Here is a 25,000-nt window from a genome sequence, read left to right on the forward strand (position 1 = left end):
AACCACCTCCGGAGGTGGTCAGGGATGCATTGTGTACACATTGAACACAAGTGTAGCAATGTGTCCTCTCAATCTGGATACAGCAACTTTATGCGGATTGAGAGGACAACCATTTCTGCAATCTGATTGCAATCAGATTGCAATCAGATTGCAGAAAATGCATGTTAACGCCAGGTGTAAATGGAATCAGGCTGAAGTGATCAAATACAATCTGATTGCAATCTGATGGCAGAAAACGCATGTTAACGCCAGGTGTAAATGGCCTCTATAGACTCTTTTTTTTTCGTGACTCAGACTTGGAATGACTCGTGGGGACTCGAGACTCGACTTGGACTCGAGATATAGTGACTTGACTACAATATTGTCTTTGAGTCAGTAGACCTAATAGGTGATAGCATTATAGTGTTTGAGCCAGTAGACACTTTTGGCCCGATCAAACAACATTGACGCACTGGAGAGCTCATTTCCAGTCTAGACATAACCGCCCTGCCAAGGTTTCAATTACTTAATTGGCTCTAGAATGGAACCTGAACAGATAGAGAGCTCATTGGTTGTGTGAGGTTGGTATATTCTGTTATAATGCGTTAAGAGTTGCGAGAATTTGATCAGGCAGCTCTCATGTCCCATTTCAGCTCCAGTCATGAAACTGTCATGGACATGATTAACTTTTAGGGGAAAATCCAACATCTGGAACTGGCATATCTTGACCATTGCGCATAGCATTCATTGGCAGAGGTGCAGCTCTACTGAGTGCCACCTAGTTAAAAAAAAAAAAAAAGTGTTGTGATGTTCATTCCTCGACAGTTAAAAATAGATATGATTCAATGTCATCAATTATTTCACTGAGTGTTTTTGGTGAATAGGTAGTTTGTTGTTTCGTATGCATTTGACCTAAAAACGACTTATGGAAGTGATGCATTGGTGTTTAGGCTTACAAGGGCACCCTTTATCCCAGCCTCAATATGCCTACCTACAGGTCTGCAGAATAGGTACACACACACACACACACACATACACACACACACACACACACACACACACACACACACACACACACACACACACACACACACACACACACACACACACACACACGATTGTGCATCTTGCTTTTATTCCAACCTACCCCTAAGCTCATCATTGTCCAAATTTCGCGCCCCATTGCCATCGTATATTACTTGTAACTGTGTGTATGCACATCTGTCTGTGTGTGTGTGTGTGTGTGTGTGTGTGTGTGTGTGTGTGTGTGTGCGTGCGCGTGCGCGTGCATGACAGCTAGATCAGAATGGTGCTTAATGGCGTGTACAGTAGCTGATCACGACCGCCTGTGCTGATGGTCTTCATCCATCAGTGCTGCAGCTCCCTCAGGAAGTGCGTCAGCAGCGTCAGCAGGGCAGGGAAAAAGTGAGGCCTCCGTTACCATCTTTCTGAATGAATCACTGCTTTCAGGGGGAATTTTCAATTACCCTAAAATATCCCTCTGTGTATGCTTAAACACGTGACACCGCATTCTTCTGCTTCCCGGATCTGCAGGCCTCAAGTGAAAACAGATATAGCCTACCTATAACTGCTTACATATGAGAGCAGCTTGATGTGGCCTGTGTAAGTGAACAGCAGCATCAGTGTGCAGAATACTGACACAGTCGTCGTCAGTTTAGACTCCATCCAGTTTAGACCAATATAGCTCAATGGTTTAGACTCAGTTTAGAATTCTGTTAACGTAAAGTGTGTCACTTCCAGTCCTACAGAGGTGTTTACAACAGCAAATATAAAAGCTGTCATGAACTGGCTATAGGTTGAATCACTATTGTTTGGTGTCACTCAGCCACAGAGAGTAACAACATGGACATTTACTTATTTTATATGAAAGAGTTGTGGATTATCACTTTAATTTGGGGGGGGGGGGGGGGGGATTCAGGAAAAACTGGTTGATGATCATCATTAGCATAGCACTGCTGTCGGGCGGAAACCTTGTAGCTCCAAATTTGGCCATTTTCTTTTTATTTCATAAATGGATTTAGTGGGTACACAAAAATAACCTGTGAAAGTTTCAGGTACTTTAAACCAGTGAAATATGTTATATTACTGGTTATTAATGTTGCTATTACTATTACACTGTATATTAAAATGTGAAAGTTTTTTCTTCCTTGTGAAAAATAGCTTTTTTGGAGATACAAGGTTTCTGCACGACAGCAGCAATAGGTAAATATAGATGACACTGCACCTTGTGTGTGTGTGTGTGTGTGTGTGTGTGTGTGTGTGTGTCCTTTTAGACAGAGGTATTCTAGTTTGATCTGTTGCTTGCTGCTACCCTCTAGTGATCAAATAGATGCAGCACACACCATTTGTGAAATGTGTTGAATGTTTCCTCCAGGTGCAGAGAGATAGTCTCGAGCATGATAGAGGAACAGGCTGAAGTAGCCCATGATGAACGCACCATGTCATAACTCACACCGCTCTTAGTCTCTTCTATGGTCAATGTCATGATCATTGTGACTGCTTTCACAACATCACGTGGGTTTCCTGGAAGATTCTGCCGGGCTGCTTTCTAAGAATGAGCCGTTCCTGAACAATACAAATAGACACAGACGACGCCATGACTGTTGCTCCACCCCTCCTGTTTCCTGTTCACTATTTATTTCTGTGCATTGCACACTCGATCATTATATACATCCTGTAAGGGTAAACGGAACCGACAAGAAACACGCAAACATAAGTTTACACGTTTTAGTAATACTTTGAACAGCAGACAGGCAAACACATACAGTACAGTAGTGTCTGTATGCACATCGGATCACTTCCTCACATACCACAGTTTCAAACGACACACATCCATTGAGTAGAATATTAGAGAGGTTAGCTTTTTTTAACGTTGCCTTAGGATTGCGGATAGAGAATTGAGTCAGCGAGGGAGCTTCAGGGCTTATTTCACATAGGTCCTCAGTAGAAACAGAGTACAGTACAGAACACAGTTCGTGTGTCCGGCAAGTCACCAATGAAAGCAAGTTAGCCTATAGGGGCTTCTTAAAAATTTTCAACCAGGGGGTTTTTGCTTTGGGAGCCAGGCCTATCTTCAAGACACAATCGTTGTCATGTTATGCCGGGAAGAACCCACCGCACAGAGTCCCCTTGACCCAATTTGGTTCCCAAACCACGGTTTGAGAAACTGCTCTAGAGCAGTCAGAGTCTCTTCCAGCTGGTCAGCATTCAGTCAACGTCCTCCGCTGCAGAAAGACATCCTGGGAAGGGATGTCAACGGGTGGTGGGGCGGTGGGCAAGGACGGATGCAGGGGCTAGAGAAAAGGGGCCGTAGCTGGGGGATAGGAAGGTGGTAGAGAGTCGGGATTGGAGGAGTGGCTAGGGGGAGTGGCTAGGGGGTTGTGGGAGGGTGGAGGGAAAGGGGCCGTAGCTACAGGATAGGAAGGCGGTAGAGAGTTGGGATTGGAGGAGTGGCTTGGGGGGTGTGGGAGGTGGGAGGGTGGAGGGAAAGGGGCCGTAGCTACAGGATAGGAAGGCGGTAGAGAGTTGGGATTGGAGGAGTGGCTAGGGGGGTGGGGGAGGTGGGAGGGTGGAGGGAAAGGGGCCGTAGCTACAGGATAGGAAGGTGGTAGAGAGTTGGGATTGGAGGAGTGGCTTGGGGGGTGTGGGAGGTGGGAGGGTGGAGGGAAAGGGGCCGTAGCTACAGGATAGGAAGGCGGTAGAGAGTTGGGATTGGAGGAGTGGCTAGGGGGGTGGGGGAGGTGGGAGGGTGGAGGGAAAGGGGCCGTAGCTACAGGATAGGAAGGTGGTAGAGAGTTGGGATTGGAGGAGTGGCTAGGGGGGTGGGGGAGGTGGGAGGGTGGAGGGAAAGGGGCCGTAGCTACAGGATAGAAAGGTGGTAGAGAGTCAGGATTCAAGGGGTGGGTAGGGGGAGTGGCCGGGGGGATGTCGGGGGAGGGAAAGGGGGCGTAGCTAGGGATAGGAAGGTGATAGAGAGGTGGGATTTTGGGTGAGAGAGTTGGGTGTGTAAAGGGAGTGGCTGGGGGGGTGTGGGTGGTGGGTTGGGGGGGCAAGGACAGGGAAGGGGGGGGGCTAGGGAACCGGGCCGTAGCTAGGGATAGGAAGGCGGTAGAGAGTCGGGATTCGACGGGTGGCTATGGGGAGTGGCTGAGGGGATGTGGGCGCGGGCGTGGTGCCATAAAACTACTGCACTGTGGGCGACAAGGTTTGCGCTTGTTGATTTGGTGCCTGAGCTTCATCCCAGGGTTGTCTACATGATGTTGTCAGCAGTCAATGACACTAAAATTATGGAAAAACTGGTGATAAAAGGCTCTCAGCAGGACAGAGACAGACAGTCATACAGTAGAATGTTAACATATTAGTCAGTGTATTCATGATATGGAAAAGCCATTTAAGTTCACATCTTTTAGGTTGGTTCCCAACTATTCCAAACAGCACCTGCAACACATACAGCTCTTGAAAAAATGGTCGATACTCAGAGCCATGTGTGCTATACTGTACATTATGATATAACACAAAGGTCTGCAATATTCATCCAGAAACACGTGATAATTACTCACTTAAAATATATCAAGAAATAAATAAAAGTGGCAGTGCCTCGACAGGAATGTCTGGTAGTAGCAGAGGTCGACAAATTGATATCAAGTCATCGAAAGTAAACACTACATGTTGCAATCGCTGCAAATAAGTCTTCTGGTAGGACAGTTAGAGTAATAACAGTTCAGAGTAAAATTAGCCATTGAAGATATTAAGCGGTGAGATGAAGTAAATAGCACATTAATTCACTCGTTAGGCGGGTTTCAGACACCGTTTGAACAAATCATGTCTTTTTTCGATGGGTAGATCTCCAAGTCTGCAAAACCATCCCATACTTTATCATTCTTACTGCACTGTAGGGTGTGTGTGTGTGGGGGCGGGGCGGGGCCAACAGATGCACCAAAGGATCAGCTGAGCAGTACTGTAGTGTTAAAGGACATTTAGAGGACATCTTTGGATCGTTAAACAGCAGCAGTTTAATCGTCTCATTTGTCATTTAGTCAATCGGTGAGTGAGGCTCAAGAATCCTGCTATCCTTTAAATCAGTGGTTCTCAAAGTGGGGTCTGGGGACCCCCAGGGGTCATTGAGGGGGTCCCCAGCAAAAAGGGGAATCATTTATTTTCACTATAATTCCATCCATAAGTAACACAAGGACACAATGTATACGGCTATAGTCATGGGTTTCATACACTTGGTGTAATAAAACATCTCAAACTAAAGCAAAAATCGTATCAGATGGAAGGCCTTTGGACAAAATCTTATCCAATGGGGGGGGCGTGGTTTAATTTGTGTCAGTTTAGGGGTCCTTAACGTCAAAAAAAATTGAGAACCACTGCTTTAAATAGCTGACGGCATATAGTTTTTGTAAAAAAACAACAACAATGCAGCATCCTCACACACACACACCTACTAAGAGATTAAGACGGAACAAATGTTAATAATAAATAAATAACAATGGATTTTCCTTCGAACCTGCACCTATCAAAGTCGTCAAGTTGTGCTTTCACTGAGCTCCTCGGTCGCTCTCAGGCGAGAATACAAACAACCCTCGCTCTTGGTGACCTATGACGTGTTACTGTCGAGGTGAGTGCGCACCAGGCCTCAAGGTACTTCCTGTATGGAACTGTAGGCTACATGTGCTATTCCTAAAATATACTGTACAATCCACAGCTCCCGGTGAACATGGAAGCACGCAAGTGACCCCCCCCCCCCCCCCCCCCCCCCGCTAGGCATGACCACATCAGGCATATCTATCTCGAGAAAACGAGCGTTGTTATCTTGAGATAATTAAATAATTCACTTGTGATCTCGAGAAAACGGCGTTAAAAAATAATTGCAAGCACGGCCGTTCTCGGCTTCCGTATCGTTTTGTCTTATAGTAACCAGTGTTTTTGTTATTGTTTTACAGTATTTTCAGTCCCATGTCCTGCAAAATGACCTTCTGTGCTGGTGTCCAAAATACAGTATTTGCTTTCATCTTGATCTACAGTGTTGTGGAGATAAGAATAATAATAATAATTGATTGGATTTATATAGCGCCTTTCTAGACACTCAAAGCGCTTCACATAACACTTTCACCTTGATCTACAGTGTTGTGGAGATAACACTTACAAAATTAGACAGATCGTTATTCATTTATACGCAACTCCAAATAGCCTAATTTGGATGAAAAACAGGGCTGGAGGGGGCGATTCAATTTCATTTCAATTATAGATTTTCTTTTTGACACGGCTATTCATCTTCTTGTCTCCAGTTACATTCAAATGCACGTAATAAACTGTAGATTAGATATGATGACATTTTTTGTGGATCACATTTTCACATAATTAAATGTGAAGTATAATCCACTTCCTGGACGTGTCTTTTGGGCGCCGTTAAACGTTTGCTGTGCCTGACAGACTAGCTGGGGATCGGTCTCTTCAGATCCCTGTTTTGAGGAGTCTACATAATGCCTGTCCATTTGACCTTCTGTCCTTTATCTCCATGAAGACAGAATTGAATGTGTCTTTGTTGACTCTGCTTTGATTGGTGCTCAGGTTCAGTCAGACACTCAACAAGGAAGGACCATTGACTGTATAATAATATGGACATCATGTCAGCTCCCAAAAAGTGAAGCCAAAACATCTCAATCGCCCTCTGGTGGCTGGCTGCAGTATAGGTCATAAATCCCTCCCCCTCCATGTTTGCGGATGGGACATGAGCCAAACTAAACAATCAAACGACACATCAATTCCCCTCCTCCCCCAGGTAGTTCTTATTACGCAAATGATGTCAAACAAGTAAGATGGCAGCTCGCTGAAACGAAATATTTTGGCTTCATTTTAGCGTAGAAGTAGGAAGTGGAGACGAGTTGTCCATACTTTATATTATACAGTCAATGGGAAGGACAATGTCGCACCAGATACATAGCCTACAGGTACAGTAGAGCTACACAAAGTCAAATGTAGTTCTCATGATGACACTGTTAGTCCAGGTACTGTACTGTAGTTCTCTAGTGTTTTGCAGTCTTTGCAGATCCACTGGAGGCTCTGTGTCATGTGTGTGGAGAGACGAGAAGCATGGACTCAGAGTACAGGTACTGTATAAAGGCAGATGTGGGGCGGGGCTGTAGTGGTTTGACAGAGGTAGTGGAAAATGTTTAGGGTTAGATGACAGGATCAGCAGGAACGTTCGCTCCTCGCTCGCTCTTCTCTCTATCTCTGCTCAGTAGAGGGGTTTTTGTCCTTGGCTGTCAAATTCTGACCAGGCATCGTTCAGTTCCATGAAAATCATCTTGGCATATTGTTCATAGGGCTGTCCCGTCGCCTGAGAGGGAAGAGAGGAAAACAAACAGAAATTCTTCGGTCAACCATAATTATTACCTTTACCAAACAACTGAGGAATGGTGCTTTTAAAAATGAAATGAAATGCAAGTTTAACTCAAAACATGTCCACAATTTATCTGATAATGAAGATCATGTTCCTTAAAGTGATAATATGGAAGATTTCAGTTTTGTTCTCTTGGGTGACACCTATTGGCGATAAGCGGTAATTTCAGGTGAGATCCAAACAGTGTTATTATGTGACATTAGTCAGTTTGTTCGGCCATAGTAACCACCCGTAATGCTAGCAGAGACCGGGAAAAAGTAGCTTGTTATCCTACTTCACACGAGAGTTGTCAGGAACCTACAGTAACCTACAGAGTGAGTCTATTGTGTTAGCTCCACCCACACTGTGAACCTACAGTAACCTACAGAGTGAGTCTGTTGTGTTAGCTCCGCCCACCCTGTGTCACCACAGACACCAAGTTCATAAATGCTGCAATACTGAAAATGCAAAGGCTTCTTCCATCAATGGGCCATAGGCTCAATCACCATTGTGTTAACTCACTATCAGATAGATAGTAACTTAACAGACATTTATTTAAATGAAAAAATTCCGTATTATGACTTTAAACACTTTTGAAGAGTTGTGCCCCAAATGTTGATATTTATCTACGGCTAGCTACTGTGAGACTAAGCCGGAGGTAACACAGGGGCTTGAACCTGCAACCCTGGAGTTGGTAGGCAGGGAATGTTCTGCTGCACTACCCGGACGCCCATAACAGTGTGTTCCAAGAAAACCTCAGCCTGCAGTACAAATCAGTTAAGAGCCTATGGCCCGCCAATCAAACATTCTCCAACAAACAGACAAACACTGTGTGTGTGTGTGTGTGTGTGTGTGTGTGTGTGTGTGTGTGTGTATGTGTGTGTGTGTGTGTGTGTGTGTGTGTACTGTGTGCGCGGGTGTGTGTGTGTGTGTGTGTGTGTGTGTGTGTGTGTGCATGTGTGTCTCACCTTGTCCGGGTGGACCACCAGAACAGCTTTGCGGTAGACCTTCTTGACCTGTTCTGGAGTGACCAGGTCAGCCATGCCCACCGGCTTCCAGCGCGTCTCTCCCTCCCACAGCACCGTGTGCATGGTAGACAGCAGGGCGCGGATGTTGCGCTCCTTCCCCTCGATCCAGTCCAGAATCTGGGACAGGGAAACAGGCGAGGGAGGGGAGGAGTGGGGGAATGTTAGCCAGCGATGGCCAGATTTGGAACAATTATTAACTGAAATCCTTTCAGCTATTTTGGCTTCTGTCAAACGTTTTTCAAAGGACTAATTAGGGATGCAAAGTTTGATAATGGGGAGATCAAAATAGGGCGCTTAATTATTTTGGAATACAGTAACTGGAAAGACTTAAAAGGCCAACAACTTTTTTGTAGACTATCATATTTTTGTACAAGACTTCTATCTGAAGAAAAAAGGGACTATATGGGACTATTACATTGCTTCTATCGTACTAGACGGGAGGAATCAAACTCACAAAACCAAATAGTAATTCTACCCAGATTTGGTGATGCAAACATTATGAGACTTGTTGTTTGTTGCATAAACATAAGCATTGGAAACACAAAAACTCTCATGTCATTAAATGACCCTCTTTGCTACAGAAACACTGCAGGCCCTGACCTACATATTAGGAGACATTACTTATAATCGACTGAATGTTTTCATTCATCTTTTCAATAGTACAGTTAAAAACAGCCACATGCCTTGAGTTTCTCGGGGTCCATCTCTTTGGCCATCTCCTCCTTCCTCATCTCTGCTATAGTCCTGGGCCCTTTCTTCTCTTTGGATCCAGCGAAGCCCTGAGCGGACAGCAGGTCATCAAAGTTGACATCCGATGCCCTGGGCTTGGGAGCTGGCAGAGAGGGGGAGAGAGAGGGATGGATAGAGAGGGAGGGACAGAGAGAGAGAGAGAGAGAGAGAGAGAGAGGAAACATGGTATTTTCAGAAACTTTGCATAACTTATCGTATATTGTCAATATACTTTGACTGACTGACTGACGATTCCCACTGCAGAATGAATGATCCTACAGCAGCTAATACACTAAAAGTAGAATCATCCAAATATTGCTTCCTCTATGAATGAAATCTATAAAAACATCTAGCTGTGATTTTCAAGGTAGCGTCCCATATATAACCCCCACCTCACAGTAGGGCTGGGTATTGGCAAGGACCTCGCGATACGATACGTATCACGATACATGGGTCACGATACGATTGTATCACGATACATTGCGATACAATACATATTGCGATTTATTGCAATACTCTATACACAATTTACTCAAAATTAAAAAATAGAGCTAAAAATACAACACACTGTCTACCACCCTAATAATATGTACATCACTTTATATTGATAACTTAGTGGACAAATTTAGTCAAAACTACTGAGTGTTGAGTGTGTTACTGAACGCACTGAAATAAAAAGTATTCTTATTGTGTCACTGACCACATGGCTGTGCAAATAAATTGATATGGGAAGTATCGATACAGTATCGCAGAAAAAAGTATCGCGATATGTTGCCATATCGATTTTATTGCACAGCCTCAGCACAACATCCTCAGCAATAACAGAAAGCATCGACCTCCCTCCCTCATCCCCTGCTCACCCATGCCAGCAGGCGGTGCTTTGGGCCCTGCAGCCGGGGAGCCCCCTCCCACTCCGGAGAAGCTGATGTTGTAGTTGGGCCGGTTCTGGGGCGACGTGTGGGGCATGGCGGAGTGGCTGGGGCTGGGCTTGGGCTGGGGGCCGGGGCCCTGTCCCTGGGGCTGCCATCCGGTCCCGCCACCACCACCGCCCGGCTGCCAAGAGGGGAAGCCGGCTCCTGCGGGGGGGTGCCACCCGCCTGCATGCTGGGGTGAGGGAGGGGGCCGCGATGGCGAGCCCATGGGAGGAAAGGAAGGGGTCGTTCCAGTAGGCGTGGTGGGTTTGCTGGAGAAGCCGGAACCTCCCCCTGCTGGGGGTGGAACAGAATGCAGTGTGACTGTTCAAAAGTGTTACACTTATGTTACGTTATGGATCTTGGGGCTATCAAAGATCTACAAATTCTGGATTCTTCAAAATGAATAAATTCCAGTGACTGGGACACAACCATGGCACATTAAGAAAAGGAAAGACTCACAAATGTACCACTATATAACATGGAGTGACTCCTGTCACTATAACATGGTGTGACTCCTGTCACTTTGTGAAGTTGTATATGTTGGGGGGCAGAGCGGGGGTTGTCCCAAAAACAACTATGATGTTTGTTTGCTTTTTGTTTTTTTTATGTCTGCCTACTGGTACATCAAGTAACCATGCCATGCCATGCCATGCCATTTTCCAGGAAGTAAAAGTAATGGGATTTTGATCAATATAAAAAACAAGAATATACCGTTTTTTGTCATTTTTGTTACATCATTTTATGAAAAAGTTTAAAAGTTATGTTTTATTTCATCGTGACTTTCAATTTTGGCTGGTAACTGACCTCCAAGGCTGCCTCCCAGGTTGCCTAGGTCAGCAAACGGGTCCAGGGTGTTTGGCTTGGTTTGGTGGGTGGGAGTGCTGTTGACGGAGCTGGTGGGACTGGTGGTGGCTGACCGACTGCCCATACCAAAGGCTCCTCCTGAATAAGGCAATAAGACGATGATCCACCATTTTTTGAAACGTTTCCCTTGAAAAGTTGTTTCTTTAGTCTATACAGTAGATACACAGCCAATAATAGATTGATCCCTCAATTCAAGAGATTAGTGTGCATGATGACCAGCAGAGGGCAGTGCTGTGTGTGTGTGTGTGTGTGTGTGTGTGTGTGTGTGTGTATGTGTGTGTGTGTGTGTGTGTGTGTGTGTGTGTGTGTGTGTGTGTGTGTGTGTGTGTGTGCGTGCGTGCGTGCGTGGGTGCGTACCTGCGCTTGTGGCAGCAGGTTTGTTCCAGTCCCATCCTCCCATGGCGTTCTGCTGCTGAATGGTGACTGTTGGGGTGGCGGGCGGGACCGGGGAACTCCGACCTATAAGAGCACAGAAGGATAGATGGACAGACCACACAGCAAGAGGGAAGGGAGCGATGTGAAGTCAGGCAGCAAAGGACCCTGTATCATTTAGGCAGCTGTAGCTCAGGAGGTAGAGCGGGTCGTCCACTAATCGCTTTGGATGAAAGAGGTCGGTGGTTCGATTCCCGGCTCCTCCAGTCTGCATGTCGAAGTGTCCTTGGGCAAGACACTGAACTCCAAATTGCTCCCGTTGGTGTGCCAGCACCCTGCGTGGTAACCTGCCGCCATCGGTGTGTGAATGGGTGAATGTACCTACTGACTGTAAAGCGCTTTGGATAAAAGCGCTATAAAAATGCAGGCCATTTACCATTTACCATTTAATATTGATTATGATATGGTTCATGATCATCTTTTCTTTGAGAAGAACAATGGAATACAAGTATGGTGAGCTACAAAAAAAGCATGGCAGACTTGTGGACAAATAAAGACGTGTCTGCGCCCAGTTTTAACTAGCGTTGATGCACAGAGGCAGCCAAAATGCACGCGCATGCGTTAGTGTGTTAATATGTGTGGGTATATGGACTTGTGCAGAAGATGCCGTTACATTGCCTTACCCCGGGATATGGTGCGGTCTTGGACTTTGAGTCATAGTTGCAAAATATAGCTTTGAATGCATCCAAAAGTGTGAGAACGTGTGCAGCAGTGATGCAGAAGCATGCCTTACCCATGCCTCTAGGCTGCAGGGTGTGAGAACGTGTGATGCAGTGATGCAGAAGAATGTCTTACCCATGCCTCTAGGCTGCAGGGTGTGAGAACGTGTGTAGCAGTGATGCAGAACCATGCCTTACCCATGCCTCTAGGCTGCAGGGTATGAGAACGTGTGTAGCAGTGATGCAGAAGCATGCCTTACCCATGCCTCTAGGCTGCAGGGTGTGAGAACGTGTGATGCAGTGATGCAGAAGCATGCCTTACCCATGCCTCTAGGCTGCAGGGTGTGAGAACGTGTGATGCAGTGATGCAGAAGAATGTCTTACCCATGCCTCTAGGCTGCAGGGTGTGAGAACGTGTGATGCAGAAGCATGTCTTACCCATGCCTCTAGGCTGCAGGGTGTGAGAACGTGTGCAGCAGTAGCATGTCTTACCCATGCCTCTAGGCTGCAGGGTGTGAGAACGTGTGCAGTAGTGATGCAGAAGCATGTCTTACCCATGCCTCTAGGCTGCAGGGTGTGAGAACGTGTGCAGTAGTGATGCAGAAGCATGTCTTACCCACGCCTCTAGGCTGCAGGGTGTGAGAACGTGTGCAGTAGTGATGCAGAAGCATGTCTTACCCACGCCTCTAGGCTGCAGGGTGTGAGAACGTGTGCAGTAGTGATGCAGAAGCATGTCTTACCCACGCCTCTAGGCTGCAGGGTGTGAGAACGTGTGCAGCAGTGATGCAGAACCATGTCTTACCCATGCCTCTAGGCTGCAGGGTGTGAGAACGTGTGCAGCAGTGATGCAGAACCATGTCTTACCCATGCCTCTAGGCTGCAGGGTGTGAGAACGTGTGCAGCAGTGATGCAGAAGCATGTCTTACCCATGCCTCTAGGCTGCAGGGTGTGAGAACGTGTGCAGCAGTGATGCAGAAGCATGCCTTACCCATGCCTCTAGGCTGCAGGGTGTGAGAACGTGTGATGCAGAAGCATGTCTTACCCATGCCTCTAGGCTGCAGGGTGTGAGAACGTGTGCAGCAGTGATGCAGAAGCATGTCTTACCCACGCCTCTAGGCTGCAGGGTGTGAGAACGTGTGATGCAGAAGCATGTCTTACCCATGCCTCTAGGCTGCAGGGTGTGAGAACGTGTGCAGTAGTGATGCAGAAGCATGTCTTACCCATGCCTCTAGGCTGCAGGGTGTGAGAACGTGTGCAGTAGTGATGCAGAAGCATGTCTTACCCACGCCTCTAGGCTGCAGGGTGTGAGAACGTGTGCAGTAGTGATGCAGAAGCATGTCTTACCCACGCCTCTAGGCTGCAGGGTGTGAGAACGTGTGCAGTAGTGATGCAGAAGCATGTCTTACCCACGCCTCTAGGCTGCAGGGTGTGAGAACGTGTGCAGCAGTGATGCAGAACCATGTCTTACCCATGCCTCTAGGCTGCAGGGTGTGAGAACGTGTGCAGCAGTGATGCAGAACCATGTCTTACCCATGCCTCTAGGCTGCAGGGTGTGAGAACGTGTGCAGCAGTGATGCAGAAGCATGTCTTACCCATGCCTCTAGGCTGCAGGGTGTGAGAACGTGTGCAGCAGTGATGCAGAAGCATGCCTTACCCATGCCTCTAGGCTGCAGGGTGTGAGAACGTGTGATGCAGAAGCATGTCTTACCCATGCCTCTAGGCTGCAGGGTGTGAGAACGTGTGCAGCAGTGATGCAGAAGCATGTCTTACCCACGCCTCTAGGCTGCAGGGTGTGAGAACGTGTGATGCAGAAGCATGTCTTACCCATGCCTCTAGGCTGCAGGGTGTGAGAACGTGTGCAGCAGTGATGCAGAAGCATGTCTTACCCATGCCTCTAGGCTGCAGGGTGTGAGAACGTGTGCAGCAGTGATGCAGAAGCATGCCTTACCCATGCCTCTAGGCTGCAGGGTGTGAGAACGTGTGCAGCAGTGATGCAGAAGCATGCCTTACCCATGCCTCTAGGCTGCAGGGTGTGAGAACGTGTGATGCAGAAGCATGTCTTACCCATGCCTCTAGGCTGCAGGGTAGGTGATGGAGAGCGAGCGGCATGCAGGAAGGGGTCTGACGGCTGCGCCACGTTACCTGGTCCCAGGAATGAACCCATCATCTCCTGAGGCTTAGGCACAGGACCCGCCCTGAAGGAATTGAACGCTATGGGGAAGTGTTTTCCGATCAGATTATTATTATTATTATTATTATATTTTTGCATTATATGAAATGTCACTGAGTTTCTTTGTATAATATAAAATGGGCATTTTCATACTACGGTGATAACAAGGAAAAACCCCTATGTATTTTTGCTTCGTGTATTCCCATTAAATATTGTGACAGTGATTTATCTCAGTGTCTTGCCTGGTGAGACAATCGATACTACATTAGGATATCTTACACTGTTCCTCTTAGGGCTACTATTTTGTTATCTTTCAATTAACAGGAAAATCTATTTCCCGAAAAATAATTCCCATGTGATAGCTGTGCAATCTGAAAACACTTCAGTGTAAACTTGTAGCTATATAACGATGACAACGAGGTGGTTCACGCATAGAATGTCACATGTGAACTTCAAACTGTATCTCACCTGGTGTGGCAGGAGAGGGGCAGGGGGAAGAGGTGTTGGGGGCGACCTTCTGCGGCGTGGACTGGGCAGAGGATGAGCCGCTGCTTCGCTGAGGCGGGCCCCCAAACAGGTCCCCTAGGAGGTCTGTGGTGGTGGTGGTGGTGGTGGCGGCTGCTGCTGCAGCAGGCGGGGGCTGAGACGAGGCGCTGGAGGGGGGCCTGATCGCCTCCCCGTCCAGGCCCAGAAGATCGACTTCCTCAGCGGCCGGAGGGCCAGCGGCGGCCATCGAAGTGGGGGGGTCTGGTCTCGGGGGCGGCCCGCTGGCGTTGTTGCTCTGCTGGCTGGAGAGAGAGAGCATCTCGTCGTCCGAGGGCTCGCTCTCCTCGCCGTGGCCTCGACCGTCCGGAGGGGGCCGGCTTGGCTCTGTGGGGGGGGGGAGAGAGAGAGAGAGAGAGAGAGAGAGAGAGAGAGAGAGAGAGATGGAAAGGAGGGTGTGAGAAGGGAGGAAATAATGGAGTGTGTGACCATATGGAGAGGGGCAGCGATAACAAAGCAGAAGCAGGAAATGAATTGGGGAGAAAGCAGACAGAAAGATAGGGTAGAATGAAAGAAGGACCAGAAGAAGACAGGGACTCTTTGTACATATGCCCATAAGGAACCAGGTAGGTCATCTCTACCTACAAACACTTATAGGTTCCACACTTTGGAATCTACCAGAGCTACTATAGGTGCAGAACATCTGGCTTGGGCCTCAGCATCCTCAGCTAAGGGGAAGAAATGAGGTCTAAGGCAATGATAAAAAACATCACTGTTGGGTTATTGTAAGGACTGGGAAGAAAAAGGAATGCTATATCACTATAAAGCAGGTCGGTGAGTTTTCACCTGAAGCAATATTTCACTTTGGTAGAACAGTTTTAATTTAGTAGAAATCTCGCAAGCTACTCACACTCAATTTCTAGGGTGGAGACTCTGGAGAAACTACCTTTTCCTATACTCCCACCACTTATAGCCTCAGCCAAGAAGGATTTATTACATCACTGATGACATCACAATTGCTCGAGTGACATCACGGATGACATCACTTCCGTCACAAATCGTGACTGACACCACCACAGACAGAGCCCACATGCTTGAGAAACTACTTTTCCCCCTTAACTCACCCTTGTCCTCTTCTCCTTACTTACACTCCCACCACTTTTATAGCCTCAGCCAAGAAGGATTTATGACATCACAATTGCTCAAATGACATCAGTGATGTCACTTGAGCAAATGTGATAATCGCTCAAGTGACATCACTGATTACATCACTTCGATGACACAAATTGTGACTGACACAGCCCGGTCATTTTAACTAAGATACCACATGTACCTCCATTGGGGCTTTTTACCACATGTGCAGCAAGCACGTGGTCAAGAGAAGACTTTTTGGGGTAAGTCATGCATTCATTCATTCAGGAATGGATAATGGCTAGCAGTGATGATGTCATCAGTGATGATGTCATCAGTGATGATGTCATCAATTGATTGAGTAAGAAATTGTAGCCTTCCTCAGTTGCTCTAAATGGGCCTTTGTTACGCCTGGGTACAGAGCTCCCCATGCAATGTTAGCCTTGAAGGCTGAGCTGGCTTGAAACAGTGTCAGATTTGTCTTTGCTTCACGTCTCTTGATCACTGTGACAGTTTGATCATGTGTCTTCTTCTTCTTTGCTAATCTGTCATTGTGGTGTATTCTGTAGGCTATATACTGTACGCATGTGGTCCTGGGCCCAATTTGCCCTTGTTTTCCTAGCTTCCATTAGCTGTCACCACTAGGATACAAGGTCTTTTCCTAAATATATCTTTCTTGAAAAACATGATACTAATGTGGATATGACTCTGGATACACACATACTAATCTGGATATGACTCTGGATACACACATAAAACATGATTACAAGGGTCTGCTGTTGTAGCTACTAAGCCTTTGTTCACACCAGGTGCTTAACATAAGCAGAACTGAAGCTGAAGCTGAGCTCACGTTTAACCCGTCACACAAGAAGCACTGTCTTTTCCTCAGCGCCTCGCTCGGCGCGCATTGACCACGCCCACAACTTCCATTGACTTCATGCCTGGCAGCTTCACGCTTCACGCTTGGAAAATAGAACTGAATCCTGAACGATCGCTTAAGTGCAGCTTGAGCGTGGCTTGAGCAAGGTGGGCGCGCGGCTGGTGTGAACGGCTTCGCCTGTTAACGAGGACGCCGAAATGAAACTTGTGGGTACAGTAGGTTGAGCGTAGGTTGGGTGTTGCTTCGGCGCATGGTGTGAACGCCCTGTAATAGTGTTGATTCCAGGTCCCCAGGGGGGCTGCTACTGATGAAAGAGGTAAGTGGAAAATTGTCTACCAAAATTAAATATCACTCCATAACAAGGATGAGATTCAATTCAATTTCAATTCAATCAATTCAGATTGTAAAATGGACATCACATAAGACTCATGCTCAAGTTATTTCTGAATCGCATCAATACAACGCTGTCATGCTCATAGGAATTTTGAGGAAAGGTTTGATTGAATTGAAAGTGCACTGAACCCAAGCCCTGGTTAACTAACATCAATATACATTTCACTAGCAGCTCTGTGGTCTCCTCTACTGCCTTACCCTCCAGATCCAAGCCTTCCATCTCATCTTGTAGGGACAAAAATGAAAGTCACATTAGTTTGTGTGCGTCTGAGTGTGTGTGCGTGTGTGTGTGCATGCGTGCGTGTGTGTGACAGCTCTATTGGATAAACCTATTGCATCAGTATTTTACACATCTGTGCATTGAAATTTGCAATTTTCCACCCCCTCCCCTCAGTACCAGCGATGGCAAGTGCATCCTGGTGCTCCTGGTGGCCGGAGAAGAGCACACTGGGGTTGAGGTCTTTACAGGGGAACTGCTCCCATGGTGGCGTCAGGTCTTTCTGCTTGTCCACCCCTTCCACCTCCATCTCCAGCATCACATGGAACAGCTGGGGGTATTTCTCTGGAGAGTCGCACGCATCCAGCTCGGGTCTGGGTGGAGCGTGAGAGAGGTGCATGAGAGAGACAGTGAAGAGGAAAGAGAGAGAGAGAGAGACTATAAAACAAAATGTTTTCAGTCGTATTCAACCTTCATACCAGAGGAGTTGCTGCATTTCTTCCACACTATTTAAATTGTTAGCAGTATTAAAAAAAGGTCTGGTTTTTCTGCTCCACTGCTCAACAGGTGCTTAGGTGAAAGGTGCGTACTTATTAAACTTTAACGTGGTGGATCCTGGAGCAATGAAGCCCGTGTGGAACTGGATCTGGAAGATCTGGGTGTTGGACACCTGACAAAAGAAAGAGAAAGAAGTTTTGATCATACTGTGTCATGTTGCATTGCAGTGTCACATATTGTATTACACTGTGTTGTGTTGTATTATAATATAGTGTAAAGAGCCAGAGCCTATCCCTGTCATCTAAGCTCTCATTCCCTGTAATCTAGCAGCCTATCCCTTTGCATTAGCTAATTATCTTAACTGTAAGCACACACATTCTGGCAGACTAGGTGTTGATCCAATGAAGTGAAAATTGCGTGTTGATCAGATCCATCGTCATTAAGTGTTAACTGTGTATGTATACAGCCAACTGTTAGATGAAAAATCATGATAATAATAATAATCATAATCATACTCATAACCATCTACACTATAATGACCGACCCCCACATTCTCCCTCATGGAAATAAGTTGAAGTGATTGTTTTTCTGGTGAATCCATTCAAAAGTAAACACACTCTGAGGAGCAGGGAGAACGTCATGTTGGTGCAGCGCTGATGGCAACGCGACGCTATGCTGCTAGTGGAACCCTAATACGGTAGTTGGTTTTGGTTGAATCCCGATTTGTTGGAGAAAACAAATGGATAAAGTGTAGGGCATGTATAATGGGAGGAGCCTCCGCCTCGCGTACCTTGGCCTGCAGGCGTCCTCCGATAGTGGACCTCATGTGATAGACAGAAAGCACCACATCCCCGTGCACACTCACACCCAGAGGGAACACCACCTTGCCCTCCTGGATCCTGTGCTCCCTGGGAGGAGATAGCGGGGGGGGGGGGGGGGGGGTAGAGGGGACCATTGGGAAAGAGAGTTATTGAGGATGACGTTTTTGTAAAAAAAAAAATTGCTTCATTCATTAGCGAATCAGAGTTAGGATGAAAATGTATGTTAATAACCGTGCTTGATCAGTGTCATCTCAATAGAGAGCCAAAGTGGAACGTCACTTCCTGCTTCAGCACTGTACCAGAGATTTTCATCCGCCATTTATTTTCCCATAGACATTTCATAAAATGCTTATAAAAATAGTTTTACTTTGTCAAACCAAACGGTTCAGATATATTTAGAAACAGGAGAGACCACATAACATTTCACTCGGACCAAAACGTAGGAAAATCGCGGATTTAAAGAAAATATATCTTTCTGTTTTTTAAAGTTTTGGTCGGAGTGAAATGTTCTATAGTCTCTCCCGATTCTCAATATAGCTGAACCGTTTGGTTTGACGAAGTAAAACTATTTTTATAAGCATTTTACGAAATGTCTATGGGAAAATAAATGGCGGATGAAAATCTCTGGTACAGTGCTGAAGCAGGAAGTCGGCGGTCACTTTGCCTCTCTATAAGAGCGTGTGCGTCCACAGGCTAATCGGGCCCCTCCCTACCTCATCCTCTCGTAGTCCTGTGCCGTGGAGAAGATCTTGGTTTCTCCGATGAGGACGTCGCAGAAGGGCCGGCAGCCGCTGCGCTGCTTGTTGAAGCAGGGCACGGGGCTTACGGTGAGGGCCTTGATCACCAGGGGCTTGGAGTGCGGGACACTGGGCTTATCTGACACCATGCTACACACATAGCCGATGTACCTGCAGGGGGAGCAACAAGGGAAGGAGATCAGACATCATCATACTAGTGCCTTCAAAGTCCTGTCTATCTCTCACAATGCATTGTGCTCCACATCATCAAAGCCGTCTGTGTTTATTTCATGTCGTTAAGCACCAGCACCGGTGGCTATAGACGGTTTTAACTTGACAACAAAAACATTCTAAATTGAACCCCCGCTCACTTCCTGTTGCAGTGTTTGCTATGGACATAAAAGAAAAAAAAACATTCAAGTGCAGGACTGACCATTCCGTAAAAACCGTCTATACAGCTGAGCGGCGAAAACAAAAGTAACGATGTCGAGTGAATATTTCCGCAGTTTGCCGAATGCTGAGAAAAAGGAAGTGCTGTGGGGTTGCGCTCTGGTGAAAACCGTCTATACAAAGCCAACATCAACAGTGAGAATAAAACACCAAGTGCACTTCATAAGGTTAGAGCAGGCATGTCCAAAGTCCGGCCCGGGGGGCCACTTGCGGCCCGCGGAATGATTTTAAGTGGCCCTCGTCTTGTCTCTCAAAATGTACTATTATGTGGCCCTCCACACAGTATTGGTTAATCAAGCACGACGACGACGACAGCACTATCGTACAGTTTGTAGACAAGCACCAAGTGGAACTAATGTTTTCAGACAGTAAACAAAATCCTTAGAGTACAATTGTATTGAATGTGATTTGTAAATATATTTTTTTTATAACCCGAAGCGAGAAGCAGCTGGCCCCCCGGTATTTTCACATGATCTAATCTGGCCCCCATTCAAAAAAAAGTTTGGACACGCCTGGGTTAGAGTGACACATCACACAGTTTCCTGCTGATGTCATAATTGTTGTGATGAAAACGAGTGGAAATGTAACTTTGAGCACTGCCCCGGGGGGTTCCAAATGCCAGGTTTTTCAATGCGTTTCCATAATTTCTCAATTAACCCGAGCTCAAATTGTGGCTCATGAGGGTAATTATGTACGAGCATTGAGTGAAAAATACTCTCCAGCTCCAGGCTGGCATGGGAATAGAAAGTCCACGCTTTGGACGGAGGCCAGCTCTACATGAGAGTGTTGCTGAGGCTGAGGGAGCTGAGGTGCTGCTGGCCATGCTGACTGAGTGGCTGCTAGGTGTTTCCGACTCCTCGTCAGTATCACCGCTAATGGCAGACGGGCTGAACTTATGACACGTGCAATAAATCTACGTGCCGTGTGCAGGAGAAGTTAGCTGACGGAGGATACAAGAGGGAGGGCAAGAGGATGATATTGAAACACGGCTAGGGTTGAAAGTCATTCATCATCTGAACGTGTTGCTAGCCTCGTCATCATCTCAATGTGTTGTCTCATCGAATCAGTGTTTCCCCCCAGAAACCTTTCTCGGCAGTTGGGGAAAGGTCAAATCTGCATAGGACAAGTATTGCTGAAACTCCTGTCGTCACGGCAACCAACCCATTCTATGCACACACACGCACGCGCGCACACACACACAGAGACACACACATGCACACACACGGACACACACGCACACGTGCGCGCGCACACACACACACACACGAAAACACTAAGTGGCCGTTCACACTATACGCCGAAGCAACGCTCAACCTAAGCTCAACCTACGCTGAACCCACAAGTTTCATTTAGGCGTCCTTGTTAACAGGCGAGGCCGTGTGTCACGCTCAAGGCATGCTTAAGGCACGCTCACACCTTGCTCAAGCGATGGTTCAGGATTCAGTCCTATTTTCCAAGCGTGACGTCTGAAGCGTGAAGCTGCCAGGCATGAAGTCAAGTCCTGCTTTACTACCGTAGATATTATAACATAATTTCTGCTTTACTACCGTAGATATTATAACATAATTTCTGCTTTACTACAGTAGATATTATAACATAATTTCTGCTTTACTACAGTAGATATTATAACATAATTTCTGCTTTACTACCGTAGATATTATAACACAATTTATGCTTTACTACCGTAGATATTATAACACAATTTCTGCTTTACTACCGTAGATATTATAACATAATTTCTGCTTTACTACCGTAGATATTATAACATAATTTCTGCTTTACTACCGTAGATATAACATAATTTCTGCTTTACTACCGTAGATATTATAACATAATTTCTGCTTTACTACCGTAGATATTATAACATAATTTCTGCTTTACTACCGTATATATTATAACATAATTTCTGCTTTACTACCGTAGATATAACATAATTTCTGCTTTACTACCGTAGATATTATAACATAATTTCTGCTTTACTACCGTAGATATAACATAATTTCTGCTTTACTACCGTAGATATTAGAACATAATTTCTGCTTTACTACCGTAGATATTATAACATAATTTCTGCTTTACTACCGTAGATATTATAACATGATTTCTGCTTTACTACCGTAGATATTATAACATGATTTCTGCTTTGCTACCGTAGATATTATAACATGATTTCTGCTTTACTACCGTAGATATTATAACATAATTTCTGCTTTGCTACCGTAGATATTATAACATGGCCAATAACTGCAGGGGAAACACAGAAAAAAGGAAGATGTGTGGGAGGAGGAGCTACAAAAGAGGTCTCAAGCCTCAATGTGGGCTATGCAACCAGGATGTCAGCCTCCACTCCGCTCTTTCTCTCTCTCACTTCCTCTTTCTCCTTCTCATTCTGTGTCACACACACACACACGCGCGCGCGCGCGCGCGCACACACACACACACGCACGCACGCACGCACGCACACACACACACACACACACAGGTTCGAACCTGCGGTGTGAGGGCCAGAGGCCAGAGCCAGGTCTCTTGGCGCTGAGCAGCTGCATGGCGGGAACTGGGTTGTTGAAGAGGTGGCAGAAGCAGAACATGGCACAGACCAAAACGCCCGAGGGAGCACGGCCGTCCTGACAACACACAAGAAGACAGACATGAGCACGGCCGTCCTGACAACACACAAGAAGACAGACATGGAGTCACTTCCTCTTTTTCACATGCTGAGAGATGATATTTCAAAACCCCAATAACCATACCACGGACATGACCCCTGCTCCAATTCCACTGGTGTTCTGGGGAAGTCTGTGCAATATCTGCCTCGTTCACAATGAACGGTAAATAACTGGTAAATACTGTGCAATACCTGAGAGCTGATTGTTTACATATGTATCCAGCTTATTTATAAGTAGCTAGTTTATTTATGCATATATACATTCATATATACTGTACATACTGTCCTTCCATACGCGTATTCAAAAATAGATGCTTTTGTTCATACACCTATTATTATTATTATTATTATTAATATTATTATTATTATGATTGAACTGTATATAGCAGTTAATGTAAATGTTTCACTATCCTTTGCTTGTTACTCTTGCCTGTCTCAGACTGACCATTCACTGTTCCTTTGTGTGGAAGTACATTGAGAACTAATGCGAACCGGAGCCAATTTCCTTGTATGTGCACGTACTTGGGCAATAAAGCTGATTCTGATTCTGATTCTGATTCTGAAGTGCTGGTCAACCCCATAGGAGTAAACAGATCATGTACATCCACTGCATAAAGTATAAGTCCCAGTTTTTTGCTTGCTGCCATACAGACACCGTGTAACTAATAACATACAGTACAGTGACTACTCTCTGTGTCCATCTACTCACAGTTTAAAGAATGTAGTGTTCCTAGTCAACTGAAGGGTAAAGAAATATCTGCTGTCATGCACAATGTGCACAAACATAACACAGGCTCTTAAGTGCAGAGCTTTTTGTTTGGTTAACGTGTGCGCTGTTCTAAATACCCTCAATAGAAGTTCATGTGAGGATACCGGGAGAAGAAAAGCGTCTCAAATGAGTTCTGGGAAAGGCAGCAGCAACAATCCGGTTGGAAGAAAAGCACCGTTTGGCGGAGATGATGCGAGGTGGAGAGCTTTGCCAATTGCTACAACCAAACCACAGTGACTTGGCAATAACATTCAGCACATGCCAGAGTACAGTACTGCTGTCAGAGAGTTAGAGGAGACAGAATGGACAACTCCACCGAACACTTCAGCGACACTGGTTACTGTTCAAAGCTTTTCAACATTCTGCATGAAGAAATGCTCCTGCCCATGAGATGATCAAAGTTTATGGCGGTGTGTTTTGATGATCACAGACACTCAAGAGAATCAGGAATACCAGGAAGTGTCTCCTCTTTCCACTCTCATTCTATGAGCATAGAGTACTGGGATGAGTCCGGAAGACCTGGATGGTAGCACTTCCACACCCTAAAAGTCATTTTTGTAGGCTTACCCCGAAGTCCCTGAACTTCCTGGTTCCTACGCGTAAAAGTCAATGGGATTTGTGTATGGGGATTTTGGTTAAATGCTTGAAATAAAGTCTGTGGTTTAAACAAAAGTTTATGGTACAGTGAACTTTGTGTTTAAGCGTAAATGTGTTTTTTATATTGCAATTTTCAGAAAACGCTTCAAAAGTCATAAAAGTGGTCCTCATTGTGAAGACGACCTTGCTGAACACAAAGTTTGCTGTTTCATAAACTTTTTTTAACCACTTATTTCATACATTTCACCAAAATCCCCATACAAAAATCCCATTGACTTTTACGCGTAGGAACCAGGAAGTGCAGGGACTTCTGGGTAAGCCTACAAAAATACGTCATTCTTGCAGTATTCTACTGTGCGACAACATAAGTCAGATACATTGATCGTGTTTGAATTGTGCCACGGAGTGCCAACACTAATTTTGTCAATTTAAAACGTAACTTTGCACGTTGTCAAGAAAGTCACAGTTTGTCGTCAAACTGAAACGTAGGGGTTAGTTTCGCATAAAAACTACATAGCTCGTGGAAGCTCGTGGCATGTCGCCGGTCTTCAGCTTTGCCGGTAGAGAAAGTGACGTCACTTAGGCGACAGTGTATGTAGTCTTTCTGATTTATAACTTCTAGTGCAACAGTTTTGTGACAAACTGCGACTTTCTTGACATGCAAAGTTATGTTTTAAATTGACAAAATTAGCGTTGGCACCCCGTGGCACAATTCAAACGGGATCAAAAAAGTAAGGTTATTCTCCGTTCACCGCCATTCATATTTTTCGCAGCGCTGGTACAGGGAGAAAGCAGGAAGTGACGTTTCATTTTGGCTGTCTATAGAGCAGGGATTCAAGTCGTTCAGATCTAGCTTATAAGAAGTACATAAAAAAGTGCAAAATGCAAAAATTAAAATGAAAAATAAGAGTAGAACCTGTCATTTAAATGGCTACTCTGCATTCAGAGGGAATGAAAGACTTGGAGTAACGGTTTGTCTTCCTGGGAAGCGCTCGATAGCGCCGTCCCGACAGCAGCAAAGCAGACTTGGAGGACAGGACATGGTCAGGTTGGTCAATGAGACCCTTTGCCTTCCGGACCACACGTTTCTCCCAGAGAGCATTTCAGTCACTCTGCTGGACTCCCATGATTTTGGAGCAGACTTTGACAATGTTATTGATGCTATTTCTGTCCTTCACA

The 25,000-nt window shown here is 45.8% G+C and overlaps 1 protein-coding gene across 1 annotated transcript in view; it reads right to left on the reverse strand.

Moving 5' to 3' along the window:
- Positions 1-7,234: 7,234 nt before the first annotated feature.
- Positions 7,235-25,000, reverse strand: part of dnajc6 (DnaJ (Hsp40) homolog, subfamily C, member 6) — a gene marked incomplete at its 5' end in the record, with an annotated part of 50,311 nt that continues 32,545 nt past the window's right edge. Inside the window, 14 exons of the mRNA XM_083648099.1 lie at positions 7,235-7,342; positions 8,353-8,529; positions 9,096-9,244; positions 10,002-10,349; positions 10,860-10,997; positions 11,277-11,378; positions 14,075-14,221; positions 14,649-15,050; positions 17,266-17,292; positions 17,465-17,658; positions 17,875-17,954; positions 18,573-18,690; positions 19,317-19,511; positions 22,281-22,414. Coding sequence (XP_083504225.1) covers positions 7,241-7,342; positions 8,353-8,529; positions 9,096-9,244; positions 10,002-10,349; positions 10,860-10,997; positions 11,277-11,378; positions 14,075-14,221; positions 14,649-15,050; positions 17,266-17,292; positions 17,465-17,658; positions 17,875-17,954; positions 18,573-18,690; positions 19,317-19,511; positions 22,281-22,414 — 2,313 coding nt within the window. The 3' untranslated portion in view covers positions 7,235-7,240. The remainder of the gene's footprint in view (positions 7,343-8,352; positions 8,530-9,095; positions 9,245-10,001; positions 10,350-10,859; positions 10,998-11,276; positions 11,379-14,074; positions 14,222-14,648; positions 15,051-17,265; positions 17,293-17,464; positions 17,659-17,874; positions 17,955-18,572; positions 18,691-19,316; positions 19,512-22,280; positions 22,415-25,000) is intronic.

The sequence above is a fragment of the Poromitra crassiceps genome, assembly GCF_964638095.1.
Source record: "Poromitra crassiceps genome assembly, chromosome: 12".
NCBI lineage: Eukaryota > Metazoa > Chordata > Actinopteri > Beryciformes > Melamphaidae > Poromitra > Poromitra crassiceps.